The sequence below is a fragment of the Emericellopsis cladophorae genome (genome assembly GCF_022114955.1).
Source record: "Emericellopsis cladophorae strain MUM 19.33 chromosome Unknown NODE_15_length_399893_cov_118_242817, whole genome shotgun sequence".
NCBI classification, from domain to species: domain Eukaryota; kingdom Fungi; phylum Ascomycota; class Sordariomycetes; order Hypocreales; family Bionectriaceae; genus Emericellopsis; species Emericellopsis cladophorae.
In genome coordinates, this window is record NW_026250940.1 from 322,910 (window position 1) to 336,261 (window position 13,352).

At 57.1% G+C, this 13,352-nt stretch overlaps 5 protein-coding genes across 5 annotated transcripts; 3 read left to right on the forward strand and 2 right to left on the reverse strand.

Annotated features, from left to right (window-relative positions):
- Positions 1–848: 848 nt before the first annotated feature.
- Positions 849–2,101, forward strand: J7T54_002450 (uncharacterized protein; the record flags this gene model as incomplete). The annotated part of the gene is made up of 2 exons (XM_051505631.1): positions 849–1,472; positions 1,529–2,101. 2 exons carry the CDS (start codon positions 849–851, stop codon positions 2,099–2,101), a joined length of 1,197 nt encoding a protein of 398 aa, XP_051363069.1.
- A 918-nt stretch (positions 2,102–3,019) lies between these two features.
- Positions 3,020–4,805, forward strand: J7T54_002451 (Calnexin-like protein; the record flags this gene model as incomplete). Its single annotated transcript, XM_051505632.1, has 3 exons — positions 3,020–3,127; positions 3,178–3,460; positions 3,517–4,805. The coding sequence occupies 3 exons, from the start codon at positions 3,020–3,022 to the stop codon at positions 4,803–4,805; spliced, it is 1,680 nt and encodes a 559-aa protein (XP_051363070.1).
- A 797-nt stretch (positions 4,806–5,602) lies between these two features.
- Positions 5,603–7,285, forward strand: J7T54_002452 (Methylmalonate-semialdehyde dehydrogenase [acylating]-like protein; the record flags this gene model as incomplete). The annotated part of the gene is made up of 2 exons (XM_051505633.1): positions 5,603–6,179; positions 6,231–7,285. The coding sequence occupies 2 exons, from the start codon at positions 5,603–5,605 to the stop codon at positions 7,283–7,285; spliced, it is 1,632 nt and encodes a 543-aa protein (XP_051363071.1).
- Positions 7,286–8,097: 812 nt separating this feature from the next.
- J7T54_002453 (uncharacterized protein) lies at positions 8,098–9,888 on the reverse strand (the record flags this gene model as incomplete). Its single annotated transcript, XM_051505634.1, has 1 exon — positions 8,098–9,888. The coding sequence occupies one exon, from the start codon at positions 9,886–9,888 to the stop codon at positions 8,098–8,100; it is 1,791 nt and encodes a 596-aa protein (XP_051363072.1).
- A 104-nt stretch (positions 9,889–9,992) lies between these two features.
- Positions 9,993–12,638, reverse strand: J7T54_002454 (Pseudouridine-metabolizing bifunctional protein -like protein; the record flags this gene model as incomplete). Its single annotated transcript, XM_051505636.1, has 5 exons — positions 9,993–10,028; positions 10,224–11,133; positions 11,191–11,463; positions 11,513–12,189; positions 12,240–12,638. The coding sequence occupies 5 exons, from the start codon at positions 12,636–12,638 to the stop codon at positions 9,993–9,995; spliced, it is 2,295 nt and encodes a 764-aa protein (XP_051363073.1).
- Between the last annotated feature and the right edge of the window lie 714 nt (positions 12,639–13,352).

Below are 13,352 nucleotides of genomic sequence, written 5' to 3' on the forward strand. Positions count from 1 at the left end.
AGCCTACGAGCACTTGGGATTTTCTGGTAGGCACCCACCGTGTGGAAAAGGCACGCAGCAGTCAATGTACATGCTTGTCGTACCACATGTTGTTGAAGTCTCTCCAAAGGACTGGGCACTCGCGCGCGCATCCATGTCAATGATCAGGCGACAGGGGTCAATCTCACCACCACCACCACCGCCAGCCCACGCTGGATGGAGTGCTGCTGGTTCAGGTCCAGTCCACGTCGCTGACAGCCTGAGCGCACCCACCTACCAGAGCCACCACAGTGACCACCACACCACACCTGCCAGGCACACCCAAAGCGGCCCATCCCCGAGGGACCACTGACTGAAGCAGCGACCGTACATGTAGGTCCGTAGCGGCCAGGCCCAATCTCGACCGGACCGCTCCGTCAATTCCTACCCGCGTCTACAGTCTGCTCTGCTCTCCCCTGGCCTTGTTTTGTCTTGCTGAGCCCATGTCGTCTTGCTTCCTCCTCCCTCCGGGCAGCGAATCCATTCTTTACCAGCCCAACACTGTCGGTCGTTTTCACCAAGGCTGAAGACTCTGCGTCTTCGCCGCTGTCACTCGTTTGAAACACGCGTTTTCTGCGCCGCCAGGAGAAATCGCGCCCTCGCTCTCTACTGCAGCATCCGTATTAGCAACACCACCACCACCACCACCACCACCACCACCGACGGCAACGAAATCCAGCTCGACGACACCACTGAAACCCCCTCGATCGAACAGCAGGCCCTGGCGCTATCCTGACGCTGTGTCTCTCCTCCCCGCCATCGCGGTCGATACTGGCCCATCTTGTCTCACCCAGCCCACGTTCCGACAGTCCGTGCAGCCTGCGACAACCATGGTGGGCCACCTGAGACAGCGATGCCGGCCGAACGTGGCTCATCTGGTCTTGGGTGCCTTTGCCGTGGTCGCTGCCCTGGCTTCGCCGGTGAGGGCCACGGATGGATTCTTATTGCCCGCCCATATTACAGCGCCTCCTGCGCAGCTATCAGATGTACATGCAGCAATCGTCACCGAGGCTGCGACCATGGACGCACAAGAGCTGCGTGTGCGACACGAGTCCAAGCACATGCACAGGAGGGAGGACAAGGAGGACGCGGAAGAGGACGGAGAGACCAATGCTGGCAATGAGAAAAAGACGAGCGAAGGCACGGAGAGCGACGAAAAAGCCAAAAGGGCCGACGACGGAGAGGACGAGGATGACAAGGATACAAAACCAGTGGCACCTACGAAGATCGTGTCGGCGGACCTTGATGATATCGCGACGCGCTCCTTGTCGGTTGCTACCACGGCGTCACCAACATCCATCGACCCTGATTCGCCTCTGCCGACACCTTTTGACGGAACGGCCGCATCGGAATTCAGAACTGCCGACGGCGACAACAGCTGCCCGGACTATATCAGCCGACTACTCAGTAGCCCGACATTCAACGATTGCTTTCCCTTGTCGATGCTGGTGACGGTAAGCTCTTGCCACAGTCGCATGGGGTGTGAAAGCAGTACTGACAGCAACTTTAGAAATCGGACAGCTTCTTTGAGGCTCGGCGTCAACTGACCAGCATGGTCCGCGTCCTTGATGCTTCCTGTGGCGCCGACGTGGACTCGTGCGGCGCCTTTATGAACACTGCCGCCCGCAACTTAACCGCCAAGGAGAACTGTCAGGAGGAGTATAAACAGGGAGTCACGGTCGTCACTGACGCCTACTACGGCCTCATCAACTACAAGGTCATGTACGCTGCTACGTGCCTCGAAGACCCGGACACCGACCAGTACTGCTATGCGGGCGCCCTCACAAACCACACGAACACCTCTGACCGCTATCTTTATTCTCTACCATACAATCTATCATTGCCAGCTTCCTCGAACCCTACCTGCAGTTGGTGCAATCAGGAGACCCTCAACATCTTCCACACGGCAGCAGCAGATCGCAGCCTACCCATCTCCGAAACGTACGAAGAGGCCGCGCGGATCGTCAACAATCTTTGTGACCCTGATTGGGTCAACGGCACGTTGCCTGAAGCCGCGCTTGCTGGCCACGCGGCTCTGCCCCCTCTCGCCATGCTCGGCCTGGGTATGCTCTTGCTGATTTGAGCGGGAGGACAGGAGCCTGATGCAACATTGTCTTTGCCATGATACCCAGTCTTTTCCTATTGTTGACGATGCACGCATTCTGGCGACACGACCCTTTTCTTTTGGGGTACTAATGATGCGCACGCAGTCGAGGAAGGGGGAAAAGGCACCCTCAGGATCAGACAAAAAGCGTGGCGTAATAATGGACAAAACTCTGATTGAGCGAGGTTTTTTATGACATATTTCTATATTTGAAGCGCGCTGGATTAATATACAATTATAATATGATGACTTCAGTAATGAGCTTTCTCGTTTCTTAGTGCGAGTGAGCGCATAAAGGAAACCACTTGGCTCAGATCGAGGCTTAATGCTCTGGCCTGCGAGTAAAGACGCAATGGAATCTGGTGGTGTCACAATATGTGGGAGCGTAGCACTGAGGTTACGAAGGGAAGCGAAGGACGCTACGAATAGCGTCTTGTTTGCGTTGTCGCCTGGAACTTGTCACACAGGACTGCCTTTGATGCTAGGTACTTTTGTACAACCTACCTATCCGTATGCTTCATTAGACTGAGATGTCTTTCACTCAGACCAAGGTATGCTAAGCGCCTAGTTGCTGCTAAACTGTTGATTGAGTTGGCGGACCGTGCCAGCGAGAACTCATGATAGTTTATGTGTGTAGTGTGGCTTGCTAATTCCTGCCTCCCAAGTTACCTAAGGTGCGTTGCGAAAGTGTGGCTAGGGGCTCGTGGCTGGCTCCCCGCATCGGCGCATTGTGAACCCCGAATCCCAGCGTCAAGCTCCAGCGTGTCCTTCCGGCTTGCGATAAATCCTGCCTCTCACCCGCCCGCCACCATTTCTTCTCCTTCCCCCCTCTCAAGAACCAGCTCCCTGCACCCACCCGGACGGTCAATTGATTGACATCTTCCTGATCGAACCACCATGAAGTTCAACCCCATGGCTGCGGCCGCTACAGCGGCCATGCTTTCTGGCGTTGCCCTAGCCGAAGAGGCTGACGCCTCCGTCGACATTGAGCTACCTAAGTTCACCGTAAGGCAAACATTGACAGTCTTGCGGTCACAGTTACTGACAGCTCGCAGCCCACATCCGTCAAGGCCGATTTTCTCGAGCAGTTCACCGACGATTGGGAATCGCGCTGGAAGGTGTCCAGCGCCAAGAAGGACACCGCTGGCGACGAGGAAGAATGGGCGTACGTAGGCGAATGGGCGGTCGAGGAACCCGTCAAGTACAAGGGCATCGATGGCGATAAAGGTCTTGTCGTCAAGAACCCCGCTGCTCACCACGCCATCTCGGCCAAATTCCCCAAGGCCATCGACAACAAGGACAAGACGCTTGTCGTCCAGTACGAGGTCAAGCTTCAGAGTAAGTTTGCTCGCTTGCCAGACCTGCGCCATGCCCACCTGGCTAACGAAAACTAGATGGACTCGAGTGTGGCGGTGCATACATGAAGCTCCTGCGCGACAACAAGGCGCTCCACCAGGAGGAGTTTGCCAACACGACGCCGTACGTGATTATGTTTGGTCCCGATAAGTGTGGTCACACCAACAAGGTGCACTTCATCTTCAACCACAAGAACCCCAAGACGGGCGAGTACGAGGAGAAGCACCTCAAGTCGCCGCCCACGGCCAAGATTGTCAAGAGCACCGAGCTCTACACCCTCATTGTCAACCCCGACAACACCTACGCTATCCGCCAGAATGGCAACGAGGTCAAGACTGGTTCTCTCCTAGAGGACTTCCAGCCCGCCGTCAACCCGCCCGAGGAGATTGACGACCCCAACGATACCAAGCCCGAGGACTGGGTTGACCAGGCCCGCATCCCCGACCCCGAGGCCACCAAGCCTGAGGACTGGGACGAGGACGCTCCCTTTGAGATCCCCGATGAGGCGGCCGAGCAGCCCGCCGACTGGCTGGTCGATGAGCCTCGCGTCGTCCCTGATCCGGATGCCGTGAAGCCCGCGGACTGGGACGACGATGAGGACGGCGACTGGATTCCCCCCACCGTGCCCAACCCCAAGTGCGCCGAGGCCTCCGGCTGCGGCCCTTGGGAGAGGCCGATGGTGAAGAACCCCGCGTACAAGGGCAAGTGGACGGCGCCCTATGTCGACAACCCCGCGTACAAGGGTGTCTGGGCGCCTCGCAAGATCAAGAACCCCGACTACTTCAACGACAAGACGCCCGCCAACTTTGAGCCCATGGGCGCCATTGGCTTTGAGATCTGGACCATGCAGAGCGATATCCTTTTTGACAACATCTACATTGGTCACTCGATTGAGGAGGCCGAGAAGTTCGCCGACGAGACCTTCCACGTCAAGCATCCCGTTGAGAAGAGCCTCCTTGACGCCGAGAAGCCCAAGAAAGAGGACAAGCCCAAGTCGCCTCTCGACCTCAACTTCCTCGACGACCCTGTCCTCTACGTTCAGGAGAAGCTCGACCTTTTCATGACCATTGCCCAGAAGGACCCCATTGAGGCCGTCAAGTTTGTCCCCGAAGTCGCCGCTGGTCTTGGCGCGGTCGTTGTGACCCTCCTCGGCCTCGTTGCCGTCATTGTGAGCGCCATGACTGCCTCTCCTGCCGCCCAACAGACGGCCGCCAAGGCCAAGGAGCAGGCGAAGGATGTCAAGAACAAAACGGCCGAGGCTACCGCCACCGGCGCTGAGAAGGTCAAGGGCGAGGTCAACAAGCGCACCACCCGCAGCCAGTCATAGGAAGACGAGCGTACCGTGGAGGATTTGGAGGACGACGAGTAGGACTACTAGGCAAAGACCTGAGACTGGGTGGATGGATGTGAGCGCCAGTCAGGCCACAAAAGGTAGTCAATAAGTATGCACAGCAACGCAAGGCAAGTCAGGTAAAGACAAGGTAGCTTGAAAGCAAGGAGGGCTGCCTGAGGGTGCGTGCATTGGTGTAAGTTCGGCGTTAGCAACAGCAAGTATACTCTGTCAATTTCCAATATTCTTTTCAAAGGGATGAATTTCTTCAATTCCGTTGAGGCTCTCTTGCTGTGTTTCTAGAGGTCTGACGAACACCCTTTGCGACGTCGCCTCTGCTGACATGGCCGCCTAAGCTTTCCCTCGGTAAAGGTCTTGCGCGCAGTGAAGTCTGTCGCGGCAAGCAGCGGCATCGGCATAGTTTTGATTAGGTAAGGAGGGTCCCGATCGCGGGGAAGGCCTTCTCCAACCGAGAGTCGGCAGTAAGGAAGGCACGAACGAACAAGCGAAACTGCCTTAGCAAGCCGGTCCAGGCAGCCTCCACCTCCACACACCCACGGTATAAGTCGGCCTCTATCCGAGGGAGCACTTCCCTACCTCACCTTACGCCACCTCACCTTACGACGGACGTTCCCTTCTCTTCTCCTTAAAAGTACATTGCCTTTTTATCTGTCCTGTCCGGTCTCACCGTTTCATGATATATACGCTCAACCATGCGTAGGCTCATCTCACGTGGCGTCGTCACAGCTACCGCTGGTCGAGCGTCGGCTACCCCTCGCCCGTCGATTCCCACCATGGCTTCCAAGGGCCATGTGGCCGTCGCCGCCAGGAGGATACACGCCACGGCGCAGCAATTGAGGCCCGCGGCCGCGGACGCTGTCGCCGCCGCCCCCGCTTATCCCACGACGCACGAAAAGATTGAGAAGGTCGGCAACACCCCCTACTTCCTCGACAACAAGTTCGTCCAGTCCACGACGGACAAGTTCATCGACCTCCCCGACCCGGCGACCAACAACCTCGTCACCCGCGTGCCCCAGATGACGGACGAGGAGATGAAGGCGGCCGTGGCCAGCGCGGAGAAGGCGTTCAAGGGGTGGCGGGACATGACGGTCCTGGCCCGCCAGCAGATCATGTTCCGCTTCGTGCAGCTCATCAAGGACAACATGGACCGTCTGGCTGCCAGCATCACCCTGGAGCAGGGCAAGACCTTTGCGGATGCCAAGGGAGACGTCCTCCGCGGTCTGCAGGTCGCCGAGGCGGCGTGCGGTGCGCCCGAGCTGCTCAAGGGTGAGGTGCTCGAGGTGGCTAAGGATATGGAGACGCGCACGTACCGTGAGCCATTGGGTGTCACGGCTGCCATCTGCCCCTTCAGTGAGTCGCATCACCACCTCAGACGGAGACGCTGTTATTAACCTTGATCAGACTTTCCTGCTATGATTCCCTTGTGGTGCATCCCCATCGCCACAATCACCGGCAACACACTCATCCTCAAACCCTCTGAGCGCGACCCTGGCTGTGCCATCATTCTTGCTGAGCTCGTGCAGAAGGCTGGTTTCCCCCCAGGCGTGGTGAACATCATCCACGGCGCCCATCGCACCGTCGACTTCATCCTCGACGAGCCCGCGATCAAGGCCATCAGCTTCGTTGGTGGCAACAAGGCCGGCGAGTACATCTTCTCGCGCGGTTCGGCCAATGGCAAGCGCGTCCAGGCCAATTTGGGCGCCAAGAACCACGCCGCCGTGCTGCCTGACGCCAACAAGAACCACTTCCTCAACAGTGTGGTGGGCGCCGCTTTCGGTGCCGCCGGTCAACGCTGCATGGCCCTCAGCACTCTGGTCATGGTTGGCGAGACCAAGGAATGGCTGTCCGAGGTCGCCGACCGCGCTAGGGATCTGCAGGTCAACGGCGGCTTCGAGGCGGGCGCTGACCTCGGTCCCGTCATCTCACCCCAGAGCAAGCAGCGCATCGAGCACCTCATCTCGACCGCCGAGAAGGAGGGTGCCACCATCCTCCTGGACGGCCGTGGCAAGGTTCCTTCCAAGTACCCCAACGGCAACTGGGTCAGCCCTACCATCATCTCCAACGTCACCACGGACATGACCTGCTATAAGGAGGAGATCTTTGGGCCGGTCCTGGTCTGCCTGAACGTGGATACGATTGACGAGGCGATTGACCTGATCAACAAGAATGAGTACGGCAACGGCACGGCCATCTTCACGCGCTCCGGCGCCACGGCTGAGACTTTCCGTCGCAACATTGAGGCTGGGCAAATTGGCATCAACGTGCCCATTCCCGTGCCGTTGCCCATGTTCAGCTTCACCGGCAACAAGGCCAGCGTCGCCGGTGGCGGTGCCAGCACCTTCTACGGCAAGCCCGGCATCAACTTTTACACGCAGCTCAAGACGGTGACGGCCATGTGGTCGGGCGCGGATGCGGTTGCGAAGAAGGCGAGCGTGCACATGCCCACGTTGCAGTAGGAAGGGAGACTGATGGAATGCGGGGTGGGTGGTCAACGAGGTTTATTTATAATGTCAGCATCAAATGTACCCATGCAGCAGGAATCCTTTGAGCCAAGTGCCCGCAATTCACCATGCAGTGTCCTGGTCCGTATGCTGACGGGGACCTATTTCTCCGTTCAGAAGGTTTCTTGTAAAGTCCCTCACCTCAGCGTGCAGAAGACACCAGGCATCATTCAATAAAAAAATAGAAAAAAACATGAAGAAAATATCGCCGTGTTAAATTTGTGAGAAATGAGCGGACCAAAGACACAAAAAGTAAAAATGAAATCCAAATGACACAAATCTGTTATCGATCACAAACATCTAGAAAGATCATTCGACATGGAGCGGATTTGAACCGCTGCGGCCGAAGCCATATGATTGCTGATGACAGTACATAATTGTAGTCTTCGAGTCATACCCATTAACCACTCTGGCACCATGCCTATAACGTGTTGTAACATGATGATAGATAATTATATTTTGGTAACTTTAATATATATACTACTTACCTCGACGTAACCTTTATCCTTACCCTTTCTGCCGATCTTCAGCAGTGGATTGCCTTGGATTGACGATGTGATGAGATTTGTAATTAGTCAAGCTTGCCGAAAAAAGCGTGCAGGCCGGTTCAGGATTAAGATCATTAGCCTGTTCACTTGCATGTTGCGTCCTCGTGAGGGGATTAAATCATGCATTTGCGAGGCTATCCATCTTCACCAGCACGTTAGACATCACAGCACGCTGAGACCGAGTTCACAAGCCGTTGTACGTCTCTATTGCGCTGCAACTCAACTCAAAATATTCCACATGCGAATCCGGCCACCGTCGTTGCCCACCGCCAACAGGTCGCTGCCCCTTCCAAACGCGACGCTCGAGATCCGACCCAGTGGTGTCTGCTCCGTCGGCCAGTTCCTGTACACGGTGCACGTGGGCAGATGCGCCAGCTTGAGCGCGTCCTTTTTATGCACCGACGCGAATGCCAGCAGCTGGCCGTCCGGGCTAAATGTGAGTGTAGTGATGGGCGTGATGAGCTGCTCGAACACACGGGTAGGCGTGGGGTCCTCGTGCAGGGCCACATCGTCGTCCTCGTCCTCGGTAGGTCTATCGGTATTCTTGTTCTTGTCAATGAGCGTAGACCGCTCGTAGATGTTGGTGATGCCCGTGTTGGAGCCGACGGCGACCCAGCGATCCTCACCCAGTGCATGCGGTCCGCCACGACCACCCAGCGCGATGACGGTGCCACCGACGGAGCCGTCGTCGTGCCATATCCCGAGGAACTTCTTGCTCTCCACACTGTACTCGCCCACCTGCCCGTCCCGGCCCAGGATGCTCAGCCCCTCACCGCTTCGCCACCAGGCGTAGTCCGCGATGCCGTCCTGGCTCGTCATCCTCGCCGACGCAATCCACTGCATTGAGCCCGTGCTGATGATGCTCACGATGCCGCCGCTCTTCTTCGTCGACGCCTTGAGCGCCATGTACCGTCCACAAGGGCTCAGCTTGAAATGCTCCATGGTCTTGTGCTCCAGCTCGTGGCCCTGAATCTGCGACGTCTTCTGCACCACGCCCGAGGGCAGGTCCCAGTGGTGAAAGTACCGCCTCCGGCCGGCAAAGAAGATCTTGTCGCCCTTGGGGTACATGAACTCGGCCCGTCGCACGTCCACCTGCTTGACTTGCACAGACGTCAACTGCGGGTTCGGTGTCGGGTGTGCCTCGGGCGCAATGTGATGCAGATACAGCATGCCCGCCTTGCTAGAGGAGAGGAGGACGGGGAACTCGGGATGGAAGGACAGGCAGTCGGCTGGCGCCCTGTGGCGGTCGGGGATCTCCCTTGTGCGCTGAATGTCCAGCGTCTCAGGCTTCAGTCTCCTCATGCCTGCCCCCGAGGCCGTGCCTGATTCGGACAGTTTGTTGACATCCCGCAAGAACTTCTCCAGTGGCTGAGCCTCGACGTCTGAGTCATCGGCGTCGCTGGCTGAAGAATCAGATGTAGCGGCGGATTTTCTCCTGCGCTTTGACGGCCGTCCTTGAGATGATGTCGCCCAGGCCGGCTGCGGGTTCAACCGAAGATATTGCTGGCGTAGTCGTCGAGAGTATTCTGTGCCACTGACAACGTCCTCCGCCTCCGCTATCCTCAGTTTCCGGAGACGGTTCGTGTTCGCAAGGGATATGGCTAGCCTGTCGTCGTCGCTATCCTCCCACACGGCCGCATCAGGGCCAGTTGTGCGTTCCTTTGTTGCAGCGGGCGCAGGTTTCGCGCCGGATGGGCCTGTGTCGAATGCGAAGAGATCTGCATCGGCAACATCCTCCAGTTCGTTCGCCTCGTCCGCGAGGTCAATGTCGCCGTCTTCGTCTTGATGATCCGCCTGAGCGCCACTGTATTGGAAGAGCGAGTCCTTGAACCCGGCCTTGTTGCCTAGGACAAGGCGCTCGAGCTCTTCCTCGTCCGAGTCCTTCTCAAAGATGCCGCCGCGGGGCACCTTGGAGGTGGCTTCGTCCGACTCGAAACCGGAGAATTCGCTGCCAGAGACCGATGTCTCGCTTGACATGTCGTCGTCGTCGTCGGCTTTGCGCGGTGCCATGGAGGGTCGGGAGGTGATTGATGCGTGGTGGATAGTCAGGCGGAGGCTCACAGAGTCACAGTACGGCCTGGGAATTTATTTTTTTCTTCTCTCTTGCAGCGATTTCAGCCTTGCAGCGGCGCCCCGCCAGAGCGGGACCTCTGTGAGTGGCATTAGCCAATCAGATATAGGTGCCAGCGCGAGGCTGCATAAGTACATAAATACGTCCAAGTCTCTATAGCATACATTATTTTCCGTGGCCAAATCAATGCAGTCTCGCACTTGGAATGGCCTCATGAGGATGCCCTGACTACTTGCGAGATCCTGTCTTGTATTTGGTGCAAATCGGGGCTGACCGCCTCAGCCGACCGCAACGACATGACGGCGCCTTGCTGCGCGACATCGATCATTTTGTCGGCACTCGCACCTTGGGCAAGTCCTGACACCAGAACACCCAGAAATGTGTCGCCCGCGCCATTGACAGATACCACGTCTTCAACATTCTCCACGGCCGGGTATAGGCGCATGTAGATGCCACCAATGGTGGGATGGTCTACTGCGCGCGCGAGAATGTGCTGCCGCTCCTCCGTCGCCCACAGACGAGGATCCTCTGGTCCAAGCAGGGAGGCCAGCAACACACCTTTGGGCCCCAACTTGGTGGCAATCGTGGGTATGTACGGTAGAAGCTGCACCATCTGCACCGGGATGCCAGCATCAGTCAGCTCGCGCGAGGTCATGTACACAAACTTCTCTCTCGCCCCACGCATGCCGAACGCGTCGATGACGCCGAACCATTCATTGGTGTCAAAGTACCCTCGCTGCTTGGCCTGCTCATACATGGCCGCCAGCTCATATGTATTGGGCGAGGCGAGGTCCATACTCGACTGGGGGAAGACGGTGAGCGCAGGGGCTCCATTCGTGAGTCCGAACAGTCGTCGCGATTTCTCCACCGACACCGGCTCAAACACAATGCTGCACTCGCCTTTCGTTCCTGCTTTGACGAGCGTCTTGATGTTGGTCTCGCTCCAGTTGCCGTCGACAACAAGCCATTTTGGTCGGCTTTGCTCTAGGACACGCTGGAGCAAATCAGGGTCAGCATCGTAGTTGAAGATGTCCATGTCGGCCATGGCCATGACGAGATCTCTCTTGCCGTCGTTAATGGCGACATATTGGGCTGTGCGGTATGTCTGTGTGTCTAGAAGCTTGGACACCAAGACAGGATCGAGGCCCTCGGACTCAAGGGACGACAGAATTGTAGAGCCCCAGCTAGAGGAACCGTCAGTTCGCTGTCTTTTGCCTAGTAGAGGGGGCTGGGTGGCTTACGTATCATTAGCAATGAGACTGGCCAGCTTGACGCGAGACTTGTCTCCACTGGCACGATGGGCAGCGACCGCGACATTGTGTCCAACGCCACCAACAGAGTGCCGTATAGCTGCCGGGTTGGAGGTGTGCAGTTGTGGTGCAGTTTCGCCCTTGGAGGATGGTGTGTAATTGCAGCTCAAGTCGACGGCCACCGAGCCAGCAACAAGAATGTCAGAGGAAGGGTCACTTGATATCGGGGCATGGGCAGGGACAGGTGCAGACGGTGCCGATTGTCTATCTACAAATTAGATCTACCCAACTTTGAAACGACCCGCGCACTTACTGGCTCGCAGTGGGCTGGAACGACGGGTCCTCCAAGCGCGCCAGCTCAACGGCGACATTGGCCGCCCTGATGAGGTTCGACTTGACAAGCGCTATGTTGGCCACGACCGCCTTGTTGCCGGTCAGCTCCTTCAGCCTCCCGAGAACGTACGGGGTGTTTTTGCTGCCGGTGAACCCCTTCTCATCCGCCTCGGTGACTGCTTGCTCAATGGCGGCGCGAATCTCAGGCAGCGGAATGCCGTATTCTTCGGGAACCGGGTTGGCAAAGAGAAGACCAGACTCAATATTCAGCCTCTCTTGGCTTAGAATCATGGCCGCCGCCTCGCGCTCCGTGTTGACGACCGAGGGAGTCGGTGTGCCGCTGTTGCGTGCCCAGAACCCGGGGAAGTCAATGTTCTTGCTACGTCCGTCGGCAAAGGTCGAAACCAGACAACCCTGCGTTTCGAGGAACTCGAGCGTCCGAGGGATGTCGAGAAACCCTTTGCATCCACTTGCCACGACGGCGACCCTGGTGCGTCCCAGCTCTGTGAGATCAGCCGAGACGTCCATTGTGTTTTCGCCGCCACGGTGGACGCCGCCCAGGCCGCCAGTGCCGAAGACGCGGATGCCGGCCAGACGAGCCAGGAGCATGGTGCCTGAGATTGTGGTACCACCATGGATCTTACGCCCAGCTAGGCCCTGGAGACTGATCAGCGTTGAACGGGCAAGTCAGGTACAGGCAAGCCTACCATCCCCACGAGATATGACACATCCCTCCTTGACACTTTGACGGCATTGCCAGCCTCGATCATCTGTACGATCTCGCTCGGCGACACACCAACGGTAGGCACGCCGTCAACGATGGCAATAATAGCAGGAATGCCGCCGTAGCTCCGGATGAGCTCCTCGTGTTCATGGGCGAGATCCTTTCCCATAGCTCCGTGCGTGTAGATTGTTGACTCCAGCGCAACCACAGGCTGCCTGTCGGCGATTGCCTGCCTGATCTCCTTGGAGACATGCAGACCATCCGCAAAACCCTGAGACTGCGACTGACCACTCAGACTGAAGCATCTAGACAGCTTGCAAGCTGATCTGAGAGATCGAGGCACTTGCCTCCTCAGAGGCGTGAGCACCCGCTGGCAGCTCATGATCGCAGTGCTTGTCAGGGGGTCGGATGCGAGGCTCTCAGCGCAGGTCCTCTATCCTCAGCCTCCTGACGTCAAGCACGCACTGAGATTATGAGTAGACCGAGTCGAGTGAGTTACCAATGGCGAGACCACTGTGGCTGGAGTATGCGTTCAAGAGGTCTGGATCGGTGTGTGCGAACAACAAGTGAGGAGGTTCATCAGGCTGTGACTAACGTTAGAAGGCGAGCTGACGTTCCGGAGACACAAAAGTGGAAAGCGCGTTCCACTGTCGCGTGTCGGCGCCTGCCGGTTCTCGGACACCTTCCACTTCCACTTCACTCACTTCAAGTGAGTGCAAGCAAGTCCAACAATCATCTTTCTCTCCTCAGCATATGTCAACGTGCAAGATGCATTTACTGAAGCAGCACATATCCTGAGGCATGTATTACCGACCTTGCATTCTCGACATCAAAAGTCCCCAAGATGTCGGACCACGAACCAACGCCGACAGTCAGGTTCATCGCCAAGGCTGCATGGAGCAGGGTCGCCGAATGCAAGCCGCACTCAAGTAAAGCTTGAATATCGCCCGCAGCGGCTTTTCATAAAGCCAAAGTGTTACTCTCTGAACGATTTGGCATGAAGCGAGAGATAAGGCCTCTTGGAACTTCCTCTAACCCGTGACCATGATCCTCCTCTTGGCTGTCACAGATCCCACATTGAGAATGGTCCTTATAT